At 45.5% G+C, this 27,586-nt stretch overlaps 1 protein-coding gene across 3 annotated transcripts in view; it reads right to left on the reverse strand.

Annotated features, from left to right (window-relative positions):
* Positions 1-27,586, reverse strand: part of TBC1D32 (TBC1 domain family member 32) — an 804,546-nt gene that overhangs the window by 457,849 nt on the left and 319,111 nt on the right. For all 3 annotated transcript variants that reach the window (XM_069235394.1, XM_069235395.1, XM_069235396.1), the window contains one exon: positions 17,644-17,731. In XM_069235394.1, coding sequence (XP_069091495.1) covers positions 17,644-17,731 — 88 coding nt within the window. The remainder of the gene's footprint in view (positions 1-17,643; positions 17,732-27,586) is intronic.

Genomic DNA, 27,586 nt, shown 5'->3' on the forward strand with positions numbered 1-27,586 from the left:
ATGAGGGGGCTCCGGGGGTCACTCTGAGGCTGCAGACGAGGTCCAGGGGGGTTCTCAGGCTAACCACAGGCTGGACAGGGAGGAGGGCCACATGTTGGTCGATGCTGCAATGGGGGTCGGTTTCTCCAAGGCCTGGGGGCTGCACGTGCAGTGTGTCCTTTAGGTGTCGGACATCTTCACCCGGAGCTTGCAGTCAGGGGGTCCCTGTGATTCCCTCTGCAGGCGGTTGGAGGGGTCAACCCGGGGGGTGGGGGGGCTCTTGCTCCCAATCGCCTGGGGACCCACAGCATCGTGGAATCGACAGACGTCAGGCTACAAGGAGAATGGGGGACAGCTCCTCAGCGCCTTGGGGTGCATGGGATGGCACGTCCTTGTAGGTCTTGGTGGTCCCGCTCCAAGCACCACAAGCACACTAAGTGGGGCTCTATCACCAACATTTGCCTGTGACAGGCCCAACATGGTTTGAAACCAGATGTTTTTTGAGTGACATCTCTTCACACCTGAAGAAAAGTCTCAAAAACTGTTGACTAAACGTTGAAAAAAAACAGTCAAAAAGTGACAGAGGAGTAGCTCAGACTGGTTCGGTTCAGCACTATCTGGCAAGAAAAAGAAAGAACTGACAACAGCGCGCTGAGGTGGTGCCTATATAGATACTGCGCACATCACTTCTGGTGAGGACGACACCAAGCGAAACTGCTCAACGCCACCTACTGGTATGCAGGGATACTGCTCTAAAATCTTCCAGATCCAGTCTGACACCTTGGAATAATTTTAAGGGCAACAATTTGTGGCTAGGAGACTCTGCCAGATAAAATTGTTCTAAGAATATGAAAATGTTGCCCCTCTGTAAGATCAACTCCTACAAAATAAATTACAGCTGGGCATAGTTGCTGGCCAGCTGTCGGAATGTAAAGCAAACGCGCTATGTGGCCTCATTACTGAATATGAATAATCTGTGTACACTCAAGAGCGGTTCTTCTTCTTGTGTTTAATAAGAGAAGTACAAGTTACTTACCTTTGGTAACAATACATCTGGTAGAGACATATTCTAGTTGCAGATTCCTTACCTTAGAATTTTCCCCCAGGCGTCAGACTGGATCTGGAGAATTTTTCTTTAAGCAATAATACCCTTGTGCGTCGGTAGGTGACGTCGGTCGACAAAGCAGGCGTCGTTGGTTTCATAGTCGCCGTGATAACGTCAGTAGTAGTACATAGACGCCGCCTCAGCACAATGACATCAGTTTCTTTTCATGACTTTCCACACCAAGAAAGAGCTGTGAGGAACACTGAAATTGGTGCGCCAGAGCTAAAGCCCTGATTGGGTAAGCCCTGTCCCTAGAAATCAGTTCGCAAGCGAGGAGGATGGGTGGGTCGGTAAGGAATCTGCAACTAGAATATGTCTCTACCAGATATATTGTTAACGAAGGTAAGTAACTTGTACATCTCAAAGAGACTTCTAGTTGCAGATTCCTTACCTTAGAATAGATACCCAAGCAATGCCATCCTCGGAGGTGGGCTGCAAACCAAGATCATACTAGAAAGTCCTGCAGGACCGATCGACCAAAGTAGCTGTCCAGATGGACCTGCCTGTTCAGGCAGTCATGTTTAGTAAACGTGTAAAAGGATGCCCACGTAGCTGCCTGGCAGATATCCAGGACAGAAACTCTGCGTGCTAATGCAGTGGAAGCAGCTGTTGCTCTGGGAGAATGAGTGCGCAAGCCCTCAGGGGGTTGCTTCTTTGCTAAAGTGTAGCATATCTTGATGCAAAGAAGTACCCATGGAGAGATGGTATGTTTTTGCACCGCCTCCCTTTCTTCGCACCCACATATCCAACAAAGAGTTGATCGTCCACCCTGAAATCTTTAGTACGATTGAGATAGAACGCCAACGCTCTTTTTGGATCCAGGCGGTGGAGTCTCTCCTCCTCATGAGAAGGATGTGGAGGTGTGTAAAAAGTAGGCAAGGTGATAGACTGGCCTACATGAAAAGTTATAAAGACTCTTGGAAGGAAGCCTTAGTGCATAACACCACTTTGCCAGGGTGCACAGACAAAAATGGGGGCTTAGAAGATAGAGCCTGAAGCTCACTCACTCTGCGAGCAGAAGTGATGGCAACAAGAAAAACAGCTTTGAAAGTAAGAAGCCGTAAGGGATAATTGTGCATCGGCTCAAAGGGAGTACGAATTAAGTAAGTAAGTACAAGACTGAGGTCCCACTGAGGCATGATAAATGGAATGAGAGGAAACAAATGGGTGAGACCCTTAAGGAATAGATTAACAATAGGAGACTTAAAGAGTGAAGGCTTATCAGGCAACCTAAGAAAGGCTGAAAGAGCCGATAAATAATCATTAAGGGTGCCCAAAGCAGAGCCCTGCAATGCTAAAGAGAGAATGAACAGAAGAACCTCAGAAAGAGGACGAGAGAGGGGATCAACAGATTTGTTGGTACACCATGCCACAAATTCATGCCAACGACAGTCATATACCGATTTGGTGGATGGATGCCTGGCTGCCAAGATAACATCACAGACTTCGGGTGGAAGGTCAAAAGCCGTCAACTGTCGCCACTCAATCTCCACGCATGAAGACGGAGATTGGAGAGTTTCGGGTGGAGAACCGTCTCCTGTTGCTGCAAAAAAAGATCCTCTCGAAGGGGCACTCTGAGTGGAGGATCGGTGGCCATGCTCAATACCTCTGGATACCAAACTCTCCGTGCCCAGTCCAGAGCCACCAAGATAACTTTGGCCCGGTCATTCCTGATCTTCTTGAGAACTCTGGACAGAAGTGGTGTAGGCAGAAAGGTGGAAAGGAGGCCGAAGTTCCACTGAAGACAAAAAGCGTCTCTAAGCGAGTGCCGCCTTGGAAACTCCAACACGCAAAACAGCTGATATTGCGCGTTCTCTGCGGAGGTGAACAGATCTAACCAAGGTGCTCCCCACTGCTAAAAGAGAACATGCGCCACCTCCGGATGGAGAGCCATTCATGATCGGCTATGCATCAACAGCTGAGTTTGTCTGCTCTGGCATACAGAAAGCCCGCCACATGTTGAACCACCAAGGTTCGCCTGATGTGTCAGCTATGTTCAGAGGCTTAGCGATTCTCGACAAAGGGTCCAGAACCCTACTCCGCCCTGTTTGTTGCAGTACCACAAGATGGTAGTGTTGTCTGTGAACACTTTCACTACTTTCTCTCTGAGAGAGGGAAGAAATGTTTTCAACGCAAGCCTGATCGCCCGAAGCATCCCAAGATTGAGATGAGCCCAGACTTCGCTGGAGACTAGAGGCCTCTGATCTCCGCCTCTCCCATGAGGCCACCCCATCCCAGAAGTGACACGTCCATCACTATGGATAGATCGGACTGGGGAAGGGAGAGGGATCTGCTGCTGCCCCAATGCGGATTCGAAAGCCACCACTGCAGGTTTTTCGCAGTCCCCTCCGGGATCTGGACCATGTCGGAGAGATTTCCCTGATGCTGCGCGCACTGGAACTTCAAGTCCCACTGCAGAGCCCACATATGCCATCTGGCATGTGTCACTAGCAGGATGCAGGAGGCCATGAGGCCCAGCAGCCTGAGAGTCAGTCTCATTGAAACCCAAGATAGAGGCTGAAAGATCAGAATCATAGCCTGAATATCCTGGACTCACTTTTCGGGAAAATAGGCCTGAAACAGCACTGTGTCCAGAACAGCTCTGTTGAAAGGGAGCTTCTGAGAGGGAGTCTGATGTGACTTTGGCACTTTTAATGCAAACTCGAGCATGTGCAGGAGGTTCGCCGTAGTCTCAAGGTGGAAGACTACTTTCTGGGGTGAGTCTGCCTTCAACAGCCCGTCGTCGAGGTAGGGGAAAACTGAAATCCCCAACCTGTGCAGATAGGCTGCAACCACCGCCATCAGTATCGTGAACACCCTAGGGGCGCTGGTAAGGCCGAAGGTGAGCACAGTAAATTGAAAGTGATTATGACCTACCACAAATCATAGGTAAGACGTGTAAGCACACAGGATGGGAATATGGAAATAAGCGCCCTGCTAGTCTCCAGTCCATCCAGTCTTCTGGGTCCAAGGCAAACAAGACCTAAGCCAGGGTGAGCATTTTGAATTTCTCCTTCTTGAGGAAGAGATTGAGGTCCAGAAAGTCTAGGATTGGATGTAAGACCTTGTCTTTTTTGGGCACCAGAAACTAGCGGGAATTACCACCACAACCTACTTCTGGCGCAGGGACCCTCTCTATGGCACCCTTGGTAAAGAGAGCTGCAACTTCCTGGCGGAGAAGTGCCGAATGATCCTCCGGTAGATGGCTGACTGATAGAGGCATGGCTGGTGGGGTAGAGCCAAAGGGGAGGGAGTAGCCTCTTTGAACGATCTGCAAAGCCCACCTGTCCGCAGTGATGGATTCCGAGTGAGGCAGGTGATGGCAAATCCTGCCGCCAACTGGGGCCGAGTGAGCGGATGGACTGGGTGGGTTTGGAGGCTGCAGCAGGGGCAGAGGTGGACTTGGCAGACCTCTGGTTCCCTGTCCCAAGACCATGTGGGATTCCACATCCCTGGCCACGCAGTGGCTGAACAGCATGGGTGGCACAGAGGCTGGCAACAAGGAGCCCCTTCTGTGGCCACAAAAGGGTCAAAAGGCAGACTGTTGGGGATGAGGGGAAGTGGAACGGCTGATGGACGGAGCTTTAGCCCGGGAGTCCTTGAACTTCTCCAAAGCTGCCTTGCCTCCAAAGCGACGGGAGCCATAAAAGGGCATGTCCATAAGAGTCTGTTGGACACCTCCTGAGAAACCAGATGTATGTAACCAGGCGTGGTGCCTCAAGGCCACTGTCAACGCAACCGATCTACCTAGAGAGTCAGTCAGGTCCTGCTCACATCTGATAGTGAACTTTGCTGCATCTCTCCCATCGGTGACAGCTTGGGCGACAAAAGCACGGGCCTCCTCCGGTATCAGTGGCAGAACTTGCGCAACCGTATCCCATAGAATGGGTACAGCTGCCCAAAAGGCATGTGGTGTTCACTGACCGCAGCGTGAGACTGACATTTGCTCCTGCGGGGCTTGAATAGTGCTCAATTTCAATACTATTTCAGAATGCTTATGTGAGCTACACATATTTTCATCCTCCTTGTTTTTAACCACATCCTTAATTTGGAACACCCTTGCCTTATTCCATCATTTCCTCTTATCAACACGGATAGCGTTTCCACATATTTTATCAACCACTTTCGGCTCATAATATTTAGTTATTCCTTTTTTTTTTTCTATAAAAAGGTGTTTTTATGCACACATCTCTCATCTTAACATGTTCTTGAGAAAACTCTTTTCCTAGCATCAGAATGCTGTTTTTGATACTTTTGTGACCTTTCAACATTCTGTCTCACAACATCTACTCCTTCCATGACATCAATTTTCACCCACTTTGAAACCCCACAGGACAGGGACACAGAAGTCGCTGAAGCAGCCCACGCAGCACCACGGAAGTTGCTCCTATGTCGTCGTCGTACCACGCAGAGACCAGGAGTTCCAGGAGGGAGTGCTGGGGGCTGGACCTACACATTGCCTGAAGTACCCCTCGGAGGTGAAGCAAACAAGCCTTGACAGCTGTGAAGGACGCAGTGCAAGGGGATACTGTCTTGCGTGGAGTGGAAAGGGCTTACCACCACCAAAGTGCGACAGCTGGTATAGAGGACCAATTGAGTCTCTCCAGACCACCAACCATGTTGCAGGACCCACGCCACTCAGGGTGAGGGGAGATCCACGCAGCCGGTCGTTGTTGCAGCCAGGTACTTGTAGTTACAGGGGAGTGATGCTTACACCCTAAGGCAGATTCCTTCTTCTTCTTGTGCAGGCTGAAGAATTGCAGTCTCCTGAGGATGCATGGGGCTTCCTCGTGGATCTGCAGCTGGTAGGTTTCTGGAGGAACCAGTTGCAGTTCCCGGAGGCCAGAAGTTGAAGCAGAGGTTGCAGAGGAGTACTGCTGGAGCCTTGCAAGCTGAATCTGAGGACCCGCCCCAGAGGAAGACCCTATATAGCCCAAACAGGGGGCTTGGTCACCGAACCAGGTAACTACTATCAGAGGGTGCCTCTGATATCACCTGCCTGGCCTGGCCACTCTGATGTTTCCAGAGTTCCCTGCCAACCTTGGAATCAAGATGAAAGAATCCAGGGACCCTCTGGAGGAGCTCTGAACACCACCCCTGCGGTGGTGATGGACAGGGGAGTTGTTACTCCCCTTTCCATTGTCCTGTTTCACGCCAGAGCAGGGACTGGGGGTCGCTGAACCGGTGTGGATTGGGTTATGCACAGAGGGCACCAAATGTGATCTTCAAAGCAAAACCAGTGGCTTGGGGAGGCTACCCCTCCCAAGCCAGTCACACCTATTTCCAAAGGGAGAGGGTGGTACCTCCCTCTCCCAAAGGAAATCCTTTGTTCTGCCTTCCTGGGCTTGATCAGACCAAGCAGCAGGAGGGCAGAAAACAGTGTGAGGGGTGGCAGCAGCTAAGCTGCTTGGAAAACCTTATAAGACTGGTGGTAGCAATGCTGGGGTCCTCTAAGGAGCCCTCCGAGTGCATGGAATCATACTTCCAATACTTGCAACAGTAATGGGGTATGATTCTGACACGTTTGTTACCAAACATGCCTAGGTTCGAAGTTACCATTATGTAGCAAGACATAGGTAGTGACCTAGGTCTGGTACACACATTAAATGGCCTCCCACACTCATGAAGTCCAGTAAAATTGGACTGGAGTTCATGGGAGCACCTCTGCTAGTGCAGGGGTGCCCTCACACACAGGTACCTGCACCCTGCCCTCTGGGCTGAGAGGGCTTTACGTAGGGATGACTTACAGTGACCTGGTGCAGTGACCTGTAGTGAAACATGGTGTGTGCACCCGGTTCACGCAGACTAAAATGACAGGCCTGCAGACACCTTTGCATGGGCTCCCTATGGGTGGCAGAATAACTGTTGCAGCCTATAGGGATCCCCTGGAAGCCGAATGCCCTGGGTACCAAGGTACCATATACTAGGGACTTACATGGGGGCAGAAGTATGCCAATTGTGGGGAGAATAGGTTAGTAGCAACCAAATCTGGAGGAGAGAGCATAATTACTGGGGTCCTGGTTAGCAGGATCGCAGTAAACACAGTCAAACACACAGACAACAGTCATAAAATGGGGGTAACCATGCCAAGAAAGAGGGCACTTTCCTACAGTACGTAATTCAAAATGACTACCCCAGACATAAGGATGAAACTTCCTGATTGTCCACCAACATGCCAAAAGTTATTTCTCAATCAAAGAGAAATTCAATTCTGCACCCGATGAGAACTCTTGAGGCACAACCCACAGTGTTTTCCTTGTTTTGTGTAAGAATTGCCCCAAGGCCAAACCAGCTTGCATCAACTGTGATGGTACATTTGACACTAGGATCAAAAGGTTTCAAAACCTTAGACCCAATCAGTTGAGATTTGATCCATTTAAAAATGGCCTGACAATTGTTATCCCATAAAAAAGGAACATTCCTTTTCAAAATGTTGGTGAGTGGTTGGATCTTAGATGCATAATGCTGTACAAATCTAGACTAGAATTCAGATAATCCTATAAAAAACTTCAGGCTGCCCTTGTCTATAGATGCCTTGGCATCTATGATGGCATTAACTAATCCAGGACGAGGTTCAACACATTGCTCAGACACAACATGCACCAAACATTCCACCTTCCTTTTCAGAAACTGGCATTTTCACTCTTCAACACCACCCCTTTGTTTTGCAAAATGCTGATGACCTGTAACAATGTTTCTTTATGTTTCTCCATAGTATTACCATCAATTAAGACATCGTCTTGGAATACTAAAACTCCACTGACATCCTTTAACATGTTGTACATGATTCTTTGAAAGATTGCTGCAGCTGAAGCCAGCCCAAAAGGCATTCTACAGTACTGAAAAGTACCAATGGAAGTAACAAAAGCTGTAAAATGTCTGGATGATGGTTAAAGTACAACTTGGTGGTAGGCAGATGCCAAATCCAATTTGGTAAACTATTTGGAACCACCGATCATACTCAACAATTCTGAAATTTTGGGTACAGGATGAGAATCCACCCAAATGTTTTAATTAAGGCTACGAAGATCCATACAAACCCATAGATCCCCATTTTATTAAGCTACCACCAATGGAGAAAGCCACAAGGAACATTCGATTGGTTCAATTATGCCTTCATAACATAGCTCATTTAGGGACAGATGTATCAAGCGATTTTGCATTCGCAAACGGTGCGAATTGCAAAATTCGTCCGTTTGCAAGTGCAAAAATGCCTTTCAGAATGTATGAAAGGCATTCGCAGTGCAATTTTAAGGAATCGCTAAAATAGAGATTCCTTAAAATTGCGACCCCATTTAGAGAATCGCAAATTGCGATTCCCTAAATAGGAAATCGCAAATAAGGAATCCTTATTTGCGATTTCTTAAGCACATGTAACAAGCATTTCCTAAATGCGAATTGGGCATTTAGGAAATGCAATTACCACCAACAAAAGTTTGGTGGTAACCATGTGCAAATTTTACAAATGCATTTTAAATGCATTTTTAAAATTGACAGGTAGCGCACACATGCCCCTAAGACATGTGTGTGCTTCACATATCCGTAAAAATATTTTTGGGGTGCAGCAGAGGGGGCCTTAGGCCCCCAGCACCCTGGGATTTGCATTTCCTAAATTGCTAATTCCTAACTGGAATTCGCAGTTTAGGAAATGCAAAACCATTTGCAGCAGGCCCATAGGTGCAAATGGAGTTGGATTCTCTATTTGCGATTCGGTAATAGCATTTGCGAATTTTAAGAAATCGCTATTACCGAATCGCAAAAATCATACATACAAATTCGCTATTTAAGAAAGGCAATTTGTTTTTTTGATACATCTGGCCCTTAGTTCTTGCTCCATCTGGTCCCTAACACTAAAAGGTACATGTGACCGGGCGGGTTCAAGGACGACACGTAGAGATAGGTTTGGTTTGTCTTGGATGTGCTTTATTATGGTTTTGTGGCAAGATAGTTCTTCATTTACGTAACTTTCTGATGTTCTTTAATGTTTCCAAGCGTTGTCCTTTCCCATGGCATTCACAGGTGCGTGTAAAGAGCCCGAAAAGGGGCACAACGGGAGGTCAGGAGGGGAAGGGAACAACAATCCAGAGGGAGTGGGAGGACCGGAGGAGAAGGGAACACGAGACAAGGGGGAGTGGGAGGACGGGACCAGGAAAGGAGGAAAAGTATACCTAATAAAACCCTACAAAACAAACAGAGAGACCTAGAAAAGAAGCAGTAGAAGAAAAGAACACAAAGAGTGAACAGTACAGCAGAAGTTACTTCTAGAAAAGTACGTATCACCGTGGCAACCAATTTGATGTAAACATCACTGTGATACGCTTCCTCTAAATCACGCATAAACTGGACGAGGTAATGTTTTACAGTGCTTTATCAGGATTTGGTGTACGCATTTCCCTTTTTACGCTTAGTACATTATTTTGTGTATAAACTGTTGAATTCCACACAAGTAGAGTATTTAATTGTCTTCCTCAATTGTTGAAATGCCCTTCACAACATGGCTGTCGCCATCATACACTTACAATCTAGCTAAACACCATGACACACACACACATACATTCTGTGCATGAGTTTAACTAGTTTACAGCAGATCTGGATTAGTAGACTCTTTGATCATGTTCGGCAACCACTCCATGTAACAGTTGACTGATTCTGCTGTTGAGATGCTGTTCAGGTATATTCACTTTCCCGAACTATACAGATCATAGTTTGTCCACGGCATCCTGGATAAACTCTATAAGCCGCTTGTTGTCAGGAAACTGTGTGGTCCACCGGCCCCTGTCAGCTCGTCGCCATATAAATTGCAGTAACTGCGCTAGTCTTAGTGAGAGATAAAACTTATTTATTTAATAACAGGTGCCGGCTGGAGCTAGAGGACCGTTCCTCTGTACGAACAGCCATTCCCTGCAACTGCCACCCAGTCCCAACAAATTACATCACTGAAAGGAATGTTCCTACATCATAGGACTTCTTAAGAACCTACAAGAAGCAGTGTACATTCACAGCATTAACTACTACAGTTTGTCATGCCTATTATCGTTCTCAACCGAGAAGCAACCAATGATCCACTCATCAGAATGGGAACTAGAAGGTGATATCTACACTACTCCTACTAAGCAAGAAAAGAGGTGCTCTGTGGCACACAAGCGAGAACATAAATCCTTTAAAAAGGCACCTTAGCACTAAATTCAAGCTTGAAACAGCACGAAGGCTGATGCCAGCCAGTTCATATAGTCAAATCAAAATATCTAACATCGGTCGATAAATCATTATTTTATAAGTATATTCACATATTTTACATTTAAGCAAAAATGCACATATATTTCTTTGGATAGGGTTCTGCATTTCTTGCACGTTGGAGCCAGCAGTGTTTTGAAGGAGTTAGAAGCGCAGGCTACATTTTCGTGTTGACGCTAGGGCATACTGTCCAGAAGTGTTTCATACTAAACGGAAATGTAATCAAGAAACCGTCCTAATGAAGATGTTGTCAAGCAGGACGTCCTACGTACCTTTCTTTAAGAAGACATCATGACAAAACCTTGTTGTGCAAGGAGGAGACTCTATTTTCTAATTTCTTTATTTAACAAAAAATTCTTACTTACACAGAGGATAAACTGAACTTTTTTCCATCCCCCAGATGCTTTCAAAGACAGGGACATAGCTGTCGAGACCACAGCAGGTGCGGTGACACCAAGGACATGAGGTGACCTCTGCACCTCAACTATTCCTGTATCTCACTACCTAGATGGAGGCATGGGGCCCATTTCCTTGCTTGCATTAGGGCTAGCGGCACCCTGCTTCACTATTCATTATAGGGTTCATTAAAAGACTCCTCCGCTGAGAGGAAGAGAGCGTATAGTCCACCTGGTTATGCGGCCCATGCTGTTCGTATGGATCACTGTGGAGAGCAGCATGCTTCGATGGGCAGATGGAGCAAAGAAGTTTATCTGTCAGCATCTGGGTCACTGGACATCTGTCACACGTTGTGCAAGCCAATACTATGACAAGACTTTCCTTTCAAGTGAAAAGTGGAAGACTTGAACAGAGTCACTGAACTAAAGCCTTGATTGAGAGTGGTTCGTTATTTAAAAATCACTGTGCAAAAGCTTGCATAGGGATCGCAATAAGAATCAACGTATTAGCAGGTGTGAAAGACTGTTTCATCAGAATTTTCAGATTTTCACATCATTCATCTGCACAGGAAGTGACATCACTGCATTTCACATCAATCATCTGCGTAGCAAGAAATGTCATTGGTTTCCCGCCAAAACCCTCTTTAAAAGAAGAAGACAAGCTAGAGGACGGGATTTTCCATGATCTATCGGAACACAAAGTGGCCTCACTACATTTCCCATCATCACTCTGCACAGAAGTGGCATCACTGCATTGCCTATCATCCATCTGCACAGCGCCCACTTTCCCTTGCACTCCTCCCCCTCCCAGGACGGACCGACTTAAAGGAAGCATCAGAGCAGATACGCCCAGCAGGCGCTAAAGGCATGCCCGTCTACATCAGTTCGCACCTGAACAGTGCCCCCTTACCAACAGCTGCCCTATCGCACTCCTCCTCTCTCAACCATAGTCGCTTCTCACCCACGGCTGACTCACCACAACACAAAATACAGAGGGACCGATCCCATGTGCCTCTTGCAAGCTCTCATGCACTGTCCATCCCCAACAATCTTTCACCAACAGCATCACACTCACTCTCACAAAGCAGCCATACGCTCACACAAACCAACCACAAACCATGTAACATGCCACAATCACATTTATGTTCTGAACACCCGCTCGCTCACTGTACACTCCACATAGATATGGGACCTACTGCACAACCACACTAAGGACCTGCTTTACTCACTAAAACATGGCTAAACCCAACCTCTCCACTGGACATCTCTACAGCCATTCCCACCAGCTTCAAGATCGTCAAGCAAGATTGTCAGCACAAGCCAAGAGTTGGAGTTGCCATTATCTTCAAATATACAATCAGCTGCTCCATCTATATGGACATCCCACCATCTGCATGGAAACCCCACGTTCAACATACGCATTGCAATCAACCTCGCCCTGGCTGAGCCCTTTAATATATAGAGGACCAGCACCCAGTATCAATTTCGCCAGTTATATTACGGGCTTCGTGGCACCCCTCCTAACCAACATTCACATCTTTATTTTCTCGGAGACCTAAACTTTCACTGAGAAGACTGCACCACCCCAAACTTTATGCCACTTCTAGAAAACCTTGGAACTCTTGGCCTCATCCAGCACATTACCGAGCCCACACACATCACTGGACACCAATTTCCTCCTCAATCAGTAACAACACAGTCGACCAGCCAGCTACTATGACTTGTACAGACCATGCCCTCATCAGATTCAGCATACCCATCCTGCACCACTACAGATTTACCACCACCGAACCTGCCAGCCATTGGTGGAACAGCATCACAGAAGATGATTGAGCATCACCCTTTCCGAGCACCAGCCACAAAACACCAGCAACTAGCCAAAAGCCATCAAGTACCACAACAGCTGAAATACTGTATGCTTCTATACCCTGACACCCCCTAAGTACAACCCAATAGCAAGAGCCTGACCAAAGGCCGGTGGTACACAGAGGAACTCAAGCTGACAAATTGCTACTGCAAACAACTGGAGCACAAATGAAGACCAAGTCAAGACATCACATATAAAGATATCTTCCAATCTGCCCTAACATGGAACCATCAGCAGATACGGAATAACACGTGCACAGCTCTTGCAGACCGCATCAACTTCAGACACAAACAGCAGCAAGGAAATCTTCATCATTATCAAAAATGTTCCTGCACCTTCTGCTGCCTCCAGCAACATCACCCACTTGTAAGATCTTTGCAACAAATTCTCTGAAGTCTTCTTTAACAAAATCACCTCCACATACGGCAACTTTGACCCTCTTTGGTCACCACTGCAACTCAGCTTCTCACCACAGTCAAAGAACAAACCCTAGCCTCGTAGTGCGTCATCACCACTGTTGAAAATGTCATTGCTATGAAGATCATCTACTCGGGGCCACATCTAACTTGCCCCATCATACCTTCACCAAATACTCCTACTGATCAGCAAAGCATTAACACCCATCTTCAATGCCTCCATCGACTTAACCATATGCATGGACACCTGGAAATATGCCACCATCGCCGCCCTGTTCATGAAACAATCTACTGACCCAGCTAAACTCTCCATGCCTACCTCCCTTCTACCCATACCTGGGAAAGGTCTTACAGAAATTAATCAACTAACGCTTCATCGACCACCTCTGCAACTAATAGTCCCTCAATGACACACAGTGTGGATTCAGGCCCAACCATAGTACAGAAACCACACTCACCACTGCCAAAGGCGACATCTGCATGATCCGTGACAGAGAAGACACAGTAGCCCTCATTCTCCTGGACCTCTCTGCAGCATTTGACACTGTTTCACACTGCATGCTCATAAGGTGCCTGCACGAGATTGGCATCAAAGGACCTGTTCTCAAATGGATCTGCTCCTGAATGGACAGAACACAAGCTGTCAGCCAGGCACCTTACTCCTTAGAAGCTACCAAAGTCATCTACAGAGTGCCTCAAGGTTAATCGCTCAGCTCCACCCTCTTCAGCGCATACATGATCCCTCTGGCAAACGTAATCTGTGCACACAACATGAACATCCTCTCCTATACTGACGATGCAGGTTTCTTGATGAGGTCTGCTTTGATTTTGAGATGTATTATGAAACCCTTCACAGCATGGGCCTTTTAATTAGACATCTCTCCTGTATTACCTGCGGGCTAAGCAAAGCTTTTTTGCTTTTAGCTGCTCAAAACCAATCATGTCATTGACCATGTTCTATGGGACAGTCTGTTAACCTCATATTGGTAGGAGAAACTTGCATGAATGGCTGCCCAAACACTTGCCTGTTGTTCAGAGCAAGAGATGCCAACTCATAAACTTGGTCACTGCCTCTGTCTGTCAGATTAAGCTACTCAACGTAGGTGATCCTCAGAACAGAACAGACTGTATGCAAAGGTTGGCTGTCACATTTCTTCATTATAGCAGGCGGACCAAGTAAATAGTACATCTGTGCTATTAGGTTTAGGTTTAAAACACCCACCCTGGTGATATAAGGCTACAATTACAGAATTATAAGTACTCTATAGGGTTCAATTGCGAATGAGCAATCACAACTGCAGATATTTTGTAGTCCCCTCCGAAAGCTGGGTGGAATACAACAGGTTCCCTTGGTGCTCGGACCACTGCAACTTCAGGTTCTACTGCAGAGCCCGCATATATCACCTGGCATAGTCAACGAGCTAGAAGTAGAAGGTCAAGAAGCCTTAGAGTCACTCTCACTGAGACCCATTACTGAGGCTGAAACATCAGGCTCATGGGCTGAATATCCTAGATTCATTGTGATGGAGGGAAGACATCGTATACAACATGGCTCCAATGAACAGCAGCCTCTGCGTATGATTCAGGGGTCTCTTCGGCATGCTGATAGTGAACCCAAAAGATGTCAGGGGGCTCGCCGCAATGTGAAGATGGTCTATGAATGACTGTGGTAAGTCTGCTTTCAACAGCTAGTCGTTGAAGTAGGGGAAAAATTATATTACCAACCTCCAAAGGTGCGCGGTGCACACCCCCATCACTTTTGTGAACATAGCAGGGGCAATGGTGAGGTCAAAGTGAAGCATCTTGAACCGTAGGTAACATCTTTAGGACTGCAGGACAGATATATGAAAATACGCATCATGAAGGTTCATGGCTACCATACAGTCACCTGAATCCAGGGCAGACAGAACCTGGGTCATTGCAAGCAGTTAGAATCGCCCTTCTGCACACATTAGCTAAGAATGTGGAGAGCTGAAATAAGACACAGTCCCTTGTCCTTTTTTTGGCACAAGAAAATAGTGGAAGTAACACCCAGCCCCTCTTTCAGAGGCGGTACCCTTCTATAGCTCCACTGAACAAGGGAGCATGCGTCTCCTGCAAAAAAAAATCCCTGATCCCAAAAGTACTGAGGTGCTTGCTGCAGACATGTGTGGACGGGGTTTGGGTTGGAGAGGAGCACTGGTGCTGCCTGTATGCCAGACCTCTGGAGCATGCTCAGAAGGGATGAAATTGCTGTGGAAACTGCCTGGGAGTTGCTAAATGGACAAAGGAAGGAGCTGAGTCTCTGCTCTCTATAAGCGGTCTATGGCGGAATCTGCCTTCTTGCCAAAAAAGCGAGACCCATCAAAAAGCATGTCCATAAGGGATGCCTGGATAGCCTCAGTAAAGTAGTAAAGTTTGTAGATCTCACCAGGCATGAAAGCAGAGCACCACACTTGTGCAGACTGTCTGACCCAAGCAATATGAAATATCCAAACCAGACCTAAATACTTATTTGGTAATATTTTCACTATTATGAATGGTTTAAGCAAGAGAGACCCTCAAGTCTTGAGTGACTTCTGCATGATCTCATCAACCATGTCCCAGAGGGCATGGGTATATGGCCAAGTGGCAGCTAGAATTGACACACCTCAAGGGTAAGTTGGATGAAGAGAGTATCTATTTTATAAGTGCCTCAGTTCCCTTTGATTCTTTCTCCAGGGGTGGGGTTTGTGGGAAATAAACTAGGATTCACCTTGCTAGTGGAAGTGTGAACCAAGAGACTCTCCGGACACAGATGATGAGTCTGAAAATCAGGGTTGCTTAGTGCCAGTCTATTTTGCCTGGCAATATTTCTATTTACCCGGAGGCAAGAATAGCCGCTTGACCAAGTGCCCATCAATATGTTAGTAAGGGCTTTCTTGAATAGTAGGAAAGCCTCAGAGGAAGCCTACCAAGGCTGTAACACACCTGTGAGTACATTAGTGTTTACCTATAAAGAGGGAAGTGGTAGGTCCAAAATCACAGCTGCATGTTTCATCACCACAGCAAAGGAAGCCTTTCCTCCATTGGAAATTGGGGGGAAAAAATCAAACCAGTATCATTAGAAGTATACAACCCACTGACCTGAAACTCCATGTAGAAATTGTCATCATAATATTTGATAAGTTCATATCCATCATCTCCAATGTCATCCCTGTATGTGGGCTGAAGCTGATAAGAGTTTAGCCAAAATGTTGGGGAGCACCGTGTCAGAGGGAGTGTTCTATCTGCCTCAGATTGTATGGGGACTAGGTTCTTCAGTGAATGCAGGATGCAGCCTGTGGCGAGGCCGAGTCAAGTTTGACTCAGAATCAGATACCAGTATCAGTAGACGATCCTCCACCATCAGCAAGAGGGTCGGCATCGAAGTCAAAAGGAAAGCCACAGATTTAGGAGCTGGAGTGAAAGTTGGCACAAAAGTCGGTGTCTCACCAAAAGCAGATTCGAGAGGCACAGATGGTGACAAGGACGGAACTGACAGTGGTATCAAGACCTGAAGGACCCTTTGGATTGTTAAGGCCCAAAGGCAGGCCAAAAGGCAATGAAAGAGTGCCAAACGTGTGAAACACGGCATCCCTAAAAGCCTTGATTTGCTGTGGTGTAGCCGATGATCGAGGGAACTCTGAGTGCATCAGGCTCAACTATGGAATCGGCTCCATAGTAGATTGGGAGCTAGAATGAGTGGCACAGTGACCTTCTTGCAACTTCTCTGAAGATAGAAAGTGGTGGGATGGGAACTAGTCTCAATTGGATTTTTTGTGTTGCATGTTCCACTTCAATTCAGACTTACCCAAAGACAAGGACCTCTCACAAAAAATGACCTCTGCAGAGGGAACGAGTACATGCTCTCTCATCTTCAAGCGGGACTTGCACAGATTCTTCCAGCATTCTTCAGCGTTCATCTTCACTTCACATTCCCAGATCGCCCTCAGATTCATGAGGGCACATTTCTCACATATCCTGGAGGTGTATGCTAAGACTAGATGCCAAAGGCAAACCTTCAGTGTGCTGGTCACAGACATTAGTTTGCAAGAGTCCCGTCATGGTTCAAATTTTATAAATTTCTTTGCACACTGGTAGAAATTTTAGAAGAAAAAGTCTTGCCAAACCAATGAGGAAAAGGGGGAATGGAATCCTCAGATCCACGTTCAAAGGAGCTGAAAGAAAGGAACTAATGCATGGGCTCCATTAATCCCTGACAGACAGAACTAAGTCAAACACAGGGGCATGGCGCCACATACTGACGTGAGGAACAGTGCTGTGTAACAGGTTTTGGATCTGGTTTGGCACCTGGGAATATTCTAAAGGAGAGGAATCTGTGGTTTAAAGTATCGATCAGAAAGGTGTGACCTCAAGTCTCCTCCTAAGAACTTTACATAGCCTCCTTCAATACAGGTAGGCATTCTAGATCTTTCTGACACGGCTGATGCTGTCCTTCCTTCCAAAATAATTCAAAAAAGGGCTTCCTAAATCAATATTTTTCAATTCATGTGACACAAATAATCATCTCTAATGAGAGGATGTACAATAAGGCAATGGATTCAAGTGCATTTTTAAAACTCACTTATCTAAACTCTGCCACAGAAGTGTAATTGTTTCACGTGATTATTCTACATCTTATAATACCTGAGCTCTGCAGAGCAACAGCACCGGGAGACGTGGCGGCCACCTGTGTAACCATTACTCCATAACCAAACTTTTCGCATCTGCTGACCTGCAGGGAAGATAGAAATATAGGAGAATATAAGTTAATCAACTTGTGTGTAAGATTTTGATTTATCTTAATTTATACTATTACAGCACTGAATTCCCTGTATCATTATGTTAACAGGTCCACAGGCTAGCCCAACAGCGCAATCGGAACTCAATATGAGCACAATGCCACATTCTACAGACCTCAGTACAAATGTTGTTCCATAGTTTGATGTTAACATGCTCCCATAAGCATTTTCAGCTAAGTAACAACTCTCATGCACTTCTAATACGACATATTAGACAAAACACTTTACGCAGCTACACCCCTGCAGATATACAACTTAGGGGGATCTCATGATTCCACAACAGCATTCAATCCGACACGGATCTCATAATATCCACAACAGCATTCAATCAGACCACCAACACTCACAATCGGATAACAGCACGTCTAAAGAAAATTCATAACACTCCACTCAAAGAGCCAAGATAAGCAAGTAGATTGGTATTAGCACCCTGCAACGCCACCCAATACTTCACACACATACCACTCCACCAGACAATGTGAAGCCCCATTAATCAAGTTAGTACATACTCATCTTGGTGAGACCTCTGGCTCACCCAAAAAAACTTAGAATGCATCTAACTGTCATCAACAAAATATCATTTACCCTCAATTTGCCTACTACTTCCAATTCACAAACAAAACAGACTCCGGTCTGTAACAAAATCCTCAAAACCATTATTAGAAGGGACAAATTCCGAATATCACCCCAAATATTCTACCAACGAAAGAATGAATGACATAAATGCAGAACCCAAAATAATATTTGCCAAAACCATCATTCAGAGAAGGCGAGTTGACTTTTTTGACATTTGGCTTTTGCAAATCACATTAATCTTTTCATCCACAGGTGGTAAACTCATTTGGACAATCAATTATGTGCAGCAAGATTTCATCACACCATGAGGGAGAGTGCTATCTCTTGGAAACGGCAAGTGATTTCAGGAGAACTTTGAAAAGAATCTGAGGTGGCCATTTAACACAAGTATTGGTCCAATTGCGTGCGACAGGTAAACAATCATGAAGGAATGTCTTTCTCAAGTCTAATTCTTTTAACAATATTTGGAAAGCTACACCAATTCAGGGCCATTACAAAGCTGATAAACTGTATTATTTGTATTTTTTCCTTTTTAATATTGTTCTTTATTGATCTTTATTTGTATAGCACATTGTTGCACATGAATGACTATGGCAATATATGCTTTTGTTGTAAGCAATTGCTATGTGTTCTGCTGTCTGCTCGTGAGAAGTTTGGATATGAGCAAAGCATTTTGTGTTATAAACGTAAACAAACCTTAAATGCAGTTCCATAACAATTTTGTTCCAACATATCCGTGTAATATAAAATATTTACTTTCCCTTGAGTAGGATGCTGCATGAAGCGACTTTTCCTGTAAAAATCCCCTTGTTCCTGTATTGCCATGCAGTAAGGTGACAAATTATGATAGCATTCTCTTTATATCAGAGCTCTAATAATAGCCTCTCTGATTAAGGCAGATATCGTATTAAAGAACTGTTTGGACACTAGCAATGCTATAATTTTGTCACCTTATCTCAAATTGACATTTTGGAGCGGGAAGTAGAGGGAAGCAGTAGCTCCAGGGCTAGAATGCCCTTTTAAAGATTTTCACCAACTCTTCTCTAATCTTTTCTCTATTCGGAAAGGTTGGACATTTACTTCAGAAAAAGACAGGAGTAAAACTTTCTCCAGGGTGGGAAAAAATGAGTTGTAGGTAAAGTGAAGTTAAGTTGCAAAGATTCAGGAGGTTTTCCTATGAGCAAATATACATATCCATATTTGCTTATGCTAAAATACTGTTCACAAACGTTTTCTAAGTGTATGGCTTCCAGGACTTGTACTGTAAAGCGCCACACACACAGAAAGAACCACAGGTTACAGGCAGTGCTTTAAATGGAAAAATAGAAGTGCAGGTACTCTGCAATAGAGTACCTGCTTGTTTCTGAGAAGTGCCGGTACTCTCCAATTAGAAGTATTACATTTTTCTTGAGATATGCCGGTACTCTCCCTCTCAAAATGAAAAAGTGCCGGTACTCAGTACCGGAGAGTACCGGCCCATTTAAAGCACTGGTTACAGGGATGTTATAGTTTGTTATAGTTAGGCTCACATTTTAAACATACAAAACCATAGAAATTCAGCAGTTATAGTTATTTCAAGTAATTATAACTCGTACCCTAAGGTAAGTATAACTCGCACTTAGCCATTCACTGTTTTTTTCTCAATACTTTTATTGCAAATGTTACATTGAAATTATCACTATCATGTCATGAGTGTTGCAATATGTGGGGTAATTAGCAGTGCATGGCAAGGGCGCAAGTTATAGTTATCTTAGGGCACGACTTTAGTTACTTGAAAAAAATAACTATAACTGCTGAATTTCTATGGTTTTATTTATTTAAAATGATAGCCTAACCATAACGTGTTATTTCTATGTTCTTTTTAATTCTATTTCCTAACTATAAGGTCCCTGTATCCTTTGATTTTTTTCAGTGAATTTCTATGTTTCTTTTACTTTAAAGTAATTTGAATTACTAAACGTTAAGCCAACAGCAGCCGCGCATGGGCAATCCCATGCCACAGATGGCTTTCAGCCGAGTGCACTGGGAGTTGGCCACAGTGCCTGCCCTATGGCCAAGGCCTGTGGTCGACCCTCTTTAAGCTACAAACCCTGGGCCACACATGGCCAAAGGGGTTAGGAGCTTAAAGAGGGCAACATTTAATGTATATTTACGGGGGGAAGAACGGGCACCTCAGGGACCACCACCTTCCCGGGACAACACTAAAAAAAAGATATGGGGGGGGAGCTACGCGGCCCACCTCCAGAGACCACCATCTTCCACGGGGTTTCATATTTGAAAAACTTGGGAGGGGGCCCGCAATCTCCCCACCCTCAAGTCTGTAGACCATCACCTCTCCAGGACAACATTAAAAAAATATATGGGGGGGGGGCACACGGGCAACCCCCCGGTCCCCAGGGAACACCACCTTCCCAGGGCTGCTTCATAAAATATTTATGAGGGAGGCTGCAACAATCCCCCCCCCCCACTATCACCCGGGACCACCACCTCTCCAGGGCTACTTCATAAAATACTTATGGGGGTGTGCCACAAGGACCCCCCACAGACCCTAGGGACAATCACCTCCCTGGGGCCAAATACTTTTATTCAAAAGGGAGGAGGCCCACATGGTCCCCCCCTCCTAGACTGATTTTGACCCAGGAGACCACATCCCCCAGTGCCAGGTCACATATTAGTGGGTGCACAGGGCACCCAGTGTAAACCTATGAGGACCCTGGGGGGAGCCTGAAGGCCCCCACAGTCCCGCCGGCTCCTGCGGGAGTTGGCATCACTCCTGCAAGCAGGGAGCTGCTTTAAATAGCAGCTCCCTGCTTGTGGGAGCAATATTTTCATCTCTTTTCCTGCACAGATATTTGGACAGGTCCCACTTTCTGAAAGTGGAGTTATGTTTATTTTTGGGAGCTATCAGCTCCCACCAAGCAAAAGCAAACAGCTACCTCCCGAGGATGGACACCTCGGGAGGTAGCAGTGGCGGGCCCCAGAGCCATAAATGACGCTCGGAGGCCCCCCTCTCCTTATATTGCATTTGCCCCTTAGAGGTGGTGGTCCCGCCAAGCAAAAGCAAAACCTCCGCTTTCAGCAAGCGAGAGCTGTCAAACTGCTCTCATTTGCTGAAAGCAGAGTTTTTATCTCTTTCTGTGCCCGCTAACATGCAGGCAGGAAAAGAGATGACAACGTTGCTCCCGTACGCCGGGAGCTGCTATGTGCAGCAGCTTCCTGCATGCAGGAGCAATGCTGGCTCCCGCAGGAGACGAGAGCTAGTGGGAACGTGGGGGCCTTGAGGCTTCCCCCGCACCCCTCCCAATTACAGGGATGTTATAGATAGGAAATGTAATTTTTTTTCAACAGAGATTCACTTGAGAAACCAAAGGTTATAGGGACGTTATAGTTAGGGTCACATTTTAAAAGAAAAAAACACAGTAATTCATCAGTTATAGTTAGAGTTACCTCAAGTAACTGTAACTCATGCCCTAAGGTAACTATACCTCAACCCCTACCATGCGCTGCTAATTACCTCACAAATTACGGCACTCATGACTTCTTTGATAACATCATTGATTATTTCCGCACTTCCTCTGGATCTATAAAGAAAGGAATCTCTTTGTATTCAAATTCAGATTGCCACAATTATCTCTTGGCCACCAGGAAACTAGAATAAAGTACTTTAGATGCATAGTCTATAATTATGTGATCCTTAGCACCCTCAATCTCCCAAGGCCCATGCTTACTGGCGACAAGAACAATATAGTCTCAGTAGTGAAAATTTAAAAGTTGTGTAACTATCAGGTAAGGTACTGCACTAGGTGACAGAGGCCGGGCATGCACACTGTGTGCTCATTCCACTGCAAAGAATATTAAATGACAACTGGGAAAACCATCTCCATCAGATATTGGTCCAAATACAGGTCACTACAATGGCCTTCAGGTCTCTCGATCACTACCACTAAGCAAGTATTTTTTTGTCATGAGCGGCCTTCCATATCTTCCACTCGTTCTTGTAATGTGTGTCCGGATTCTATAAGGTCCTCAACCCTTCAAGGCATGGCTGACAATGAAGGGCACACAGTGGTCATTGTGGTCTCCATCTCTGCCACCATGTCTGCCAACGTCTTGTTGTCCAACCTAAATAAGCCCATTTCCAAGAGGACTAAGTCAATTTTCCAATGTAGCTCTAATGCCTAAGATAGCTTGTGGTATCTTATCAAAGTTGTCAATGTTAGTCTCTTTCACAGCACCAAGATTTTCTTTTTGTAGGCATGATTGATCTTCGCTTTTGACATGCATAGATACTTTTGTACCAGAGCCTCTTGTGGCTCTGTTCAACACAGATAACTGCAATGGGTTTATATTGTCATCTGCACAATGGAGATTCCCTCCTTTTAATTGCTTTGGCTCTGTGACCTATTACTGCAGACTCCCAGTACCTTTTATACTGCAGAGATTCTATGGTGTTGGAGAAAGTATGCAATCACTTCTCAACAATCATCTCACAGTATCTCAAGCCAGCATTACTGTTTGTACCAATATTCATATATTCTCTCATTACATGGCCAAAAATTATGTGTTTCACATAAGGAGGAGAGGGCAGGGATGGGGACCCGGGGATTAATGCCCACACCCCCTATGTTTCTCTCACTCTTGCATCCACTCAGTAGTATTCTAACTAATTGGTGGGCTCTTTTCTGTGCCAGCATATCAGGCTGGTCCAATTAAATATTATGTTGTGAAACAAGAGCCTTGTGTTATTGAAGCATATGGCCAGCATCTACATGGTATTGGAAGGGTGTGGAGAGGGGGAGGGACGCTTGTGGGGATTTCTGCTTCACTCCTCACCTCTCTTTCACAGTAATCATGAGAAGCAATCACCTTCTCCCCTGGGTGACCATGAAGGTCAGCAGCTCTTTGATTCTGTCAAGCCGTCCTCTGGTCCAGCCCTGCAGCTAACATTATTACGGGGCACGCCGGCCTGACTGCTCCCTGGAACCAGGGCAGCCCAGCACAAAACAGGAAAGGTCTTTGCTGATGTGGGTCTACTGACCTCACCTTAGCAGCAGCAGTCCAACATGGACAACAGACCAGACCTAGCTACAAACTAGGGGAGTGCACCCCTCACTAGCAGGCTAAGCACACAGTCATCACTTATGCAGGAGGTGCCATGTTGATCCAGCTCACTGAATGTAGGCAGGCATCAAAGCCACATTCAATGGCATCCGGGGTGAAAGGATAGTGCAGCTTGAGGCAGCATCGCCCATGTGCTCCCATATAGCTGTCAGGAATCGATTCAAGTCAGCTGATGCAGGATATTTAAAGCTTAGGGGTGACTTCACTAAGGGATCCTTGATAAGGGCAACCATCGCAATCTTTGGGTTAATCGCGCCCAAATGTACTATTTGTACTTAAATCTGAGTAGATTTTATTTTATAAAAACCCAGAACCTAGTAAGTGAACGTCTTATTCATTTAAAATTACACATAAGGTGGGTGAGCAAATGATTGGCCCTAGGAATATTTTAAAAGATGGTGTATTTCCCAAGTTTCTGACTGATACTGTGTTTGCACTTGGAAACCGATGAGGGTGAGCACCAAAGCTAATTACAGTAATAAACCGTTTTCATGCTGTCAAAAAAAACACACTACTGAATTTGGACTACAGTGTTGAATATTCCTCCCAGACAGCAAAGACAAGAAATACAGATAGAATGCAAAACAGAACCTGTTACCCCCAGTTAAAAACATGGAATTTAAAAACGTTTTCCCATTGAATAGAAGACGCAACGGGTCAGCCTTACATTGACAGATTTAATTTTTTTGCATAAGATATATCTAACCCCATTACAAATTTGAAAATGAAATTTGGTGATCTATGCAGCCTAACTTTGCTACAGCATCACAGACTTCACCTTTAATCAAATGGTCTGGGGCACTGCACCAATCAGTGAGCAATGGAGACACTCTGAGGAATGCCAAGTTGGTAAAAGTACATTTAAACCATGTACTGACAAATAAAACAGGATAGCTTTTAATATAGTTATATACTGTTGGGGTTGTGCTTGCAATACTTTTAATTTAGGTCAGTAGACACTTTACAACCAGTGTGAGGGTTTGTGATGGCCTTAATGCTCTCCCTTTCTAATCTGTGAAGGTCCCTGACAATACAAATCTGGTCCAATTAAACATTTAATTAAATATATTTGCCTGGCAGATAAATATTTACTAAAAAGGTGGTCCTTTTAAGTCATTAAAAAAACTGGACAAAACGTGGCCGGACCCAAAAACGGTGGTTCCTTTAAAGTAAGTAAAGAACAGAGATTCAGTGTCTCCTAGATTTCTCCTAGGAGAGTCTTTGCAACAGACATGTGCATTAGATGTAGTGTTGAGATGCAAACTTGCCTCATCCCTTGCCCCGCCGCACAGGAGAACTGTGGCCACTGGGAGGGATGAGTTGTGGTTTAGGACACCTAGATGCAGCCAAGAGAGAAAAGAGGATGTGTAAAGAAGATGAAAGAACGCAGAAGATTAACAAAGGATGAAGAGCCACACCGGACACCACTGCCTAAATAAGCTCCATCCACTCCGGAGTGCACACCGATCCATGCCCTCACTACCTCTTTAACCTAGGAAGCAACGAGATCAGCATCCACCTCACCACCATCCTCAACGCATCCATTACCACAGCCACTTTTCCTGACGCATAGAAACACACAGAGATCAGACCTCTCCTCAAGAAACACTCCGCAGAGCCCAGCGACCTCCAGAGCTATCACCCCACCTCGCTGCTCCATTCCCCACAAAAGTCTGGAGAAGGCCATCAACCGTCATCTCATGAAACACCTGGAGAGAAACAACCTGCTTGACCCTCCCAATCAGGATTCCGAGCCAACCAGAGCACATAAGACTGACCATCCTGATTGCCGCCACAGATGACATCAGCACCCTACTTGACAGAGGAGAATCGTCTGACTTGATCCTCCTAGACCTCTCCGCAGTCTTCAACATCGTCTCCCACAACATGCTTATCAAGAGACTGCACCAGATCGGAATAAGAGAAGACTCACTCAGATGGATTGCATCATTCCTCACAGGACGCATGCAGAGAACCCATCTCCCTCCCTTCACCTCGCAACCAAACAGCACCATATGCAGCATCCCCCAAGGCTTACCCCGCAGCCCCACCCTCTTCAACATCTACATGATGCCCTTGGCAGACCTCGTCAGAAACCACGACATCAACATCATATTCTATGCCAACACCCAGCTTACACTCTGGCTCTCAGCAGACCCCCCACGACAATAAAGACCAATTTCCTTAACTGCATGAAGAATGCTGCAGCCTGGGTGAAGGTCAACTGACTGATGCTCAACATGGACAAGACCAAAGTGCTGATCTTTGGCAACCATACCTCTCTTTGGAATGACACCTAGTGGCTCGCTGAACTCAGACCCACGCCCACACCAAAAGACCATGCTTAAAACCTTGGCATCATCCTGGACAGCAAACTCACCATGAAGTGACATATCAACACAGTCTCCTTGGCCTGCTTCCACACACTCATCATGCTTTGAAGAATTTTCAAATGGCTCCCACGAGTACCAGAAAAACAGCCACACAAGCCTTAATCACCAGCAATGCACCGTACGCAGGAACCACCATCAAACTCAAAAGAAAGCTCCAGACGATACAAAATTCAGTGGCCAGATTGATCCTCGACCTGCCCAAACACACCCACATCACAAGACACCTGAGAAACCTTCATTGATTCCCCACTTAGAAAAGATGCCAATTCAAACTTCTGATACACGTCTACAAAGCCATCCACGGTCAAGGACCAGCATACATCAACCACCGCCTGAACTTCCACCAGCCATCAAGAAACCTGCACTCTGCCTCACTCACCCTGGCACCGCGCAACGGCCGTAGCCACAGCACAGGACGTTCCTTCTCCCTCTGAACCGCCAAGACCTGGAAAGCCTAAGCCCTCCACCTCCAAACATCACCCTCGCTGACAGAGCTCAGAAAGAGACTCAATACCTGTTTCTTTGACTAGACCCAGTAACCCAGCACCAGGCTAACCTCATGGATGATAAACCGCTCTATACAAGTAATGTTTAATTGTTTGATTAATTGACTTACCTTTGAGAATGCTTTTTCAGGTGGATATGCTAGCTACACAAAGATACCTCACCTCAGGATATCCTCCAGGTACCAGATTGATCTGCAGGTCTTTTGCCTATCCGTGCCCTCAGATGCAGAGCATGGGCCATTGTCCGTAACACTGGGCTGAATACTCACTACCTCTGGACCATTTTAAATGTTAAATAGAGGCCACTCAACGGAATGGGGAGGTGAGAGGGAAGTGAGGTAACTACAGTCAGATAGACTAACACTAGAAGGAGCATTACCAGACACAAGAAACATGTTTTTTCTAGTAGATACTTCTAACTGCAGATTCCTCAGCTTAGAATAGATACCAAAGCACTACAATACAATATAATAAACTTTATTTTTTTCAGTTAATTAAAACCAAAACAATATTGTCAAATGCAAACAGGAAAACATCACTTAAAATTACTAAGGGTGGTTGCTTGAAAGTTTTCTACTACAAACTTTGCGAATTCCTGGATGGTGCTAAAATATCATCATTATTGCTTAGTTAGTGCCAAAAGTGAATGCATTCCTCGGTCAAAGGTCCTATCTGGGTGGTATCTCCCTCTATTTCGTCTGTGTTGGTAAATAACTCACGCTGTCCTTAAAACCACAAGCCGTGAGTGTTATTTCCTGCCGGTAGACAATTTGTTCAGGAGATGATCATGAAAGCTCAAAAATGTCATAATTTTGCTATTAATCTGGGGGTCAGTTGGGTTGAGAACTTTCATTATTGCCACTCTACAGGTTCTGAGCCCACGATCGTTAAAGGCCTTTTTTAGCAGCGCATCTCAGTGTTCTTTAAAAGGGGGCATATACTGACAAGATGAACAATATCTTCTGTAAAGGCACTGCAGAGCCAGCATAAACCGGAACCAGTATACTTGTATGTTAGAAGGTTGGCCAGAAAAGGTAATACACCTAGGCGACTGGCTAGCAACATCCTTTTTAAATATGCTCATAAAGGCATGCTGCCCGTTTCAGACTATTATGAGAATGAAGAACCATCCATGCGTGCGAACGACCAGTTAGAACTTGCTTATCAGTCAAAAGTGAATGTGTTTTTGTGA

The sequence above is a fragment of the Pleurodeles waltl genome, chromosome 5, assembly GCF_031143425.1.
Source record: "Pleurodeles waltl isolate 20211129_DDA chromosome 5, aPleWal1.hap1.20221129, whole genome shotgun sequence".
Lineage (NCBI taxonomy): Eukaryota > Metazoa > Chordata > Amphibia > Caudata > Salamandridae > Pleurodeles > Pleurodeles waltl.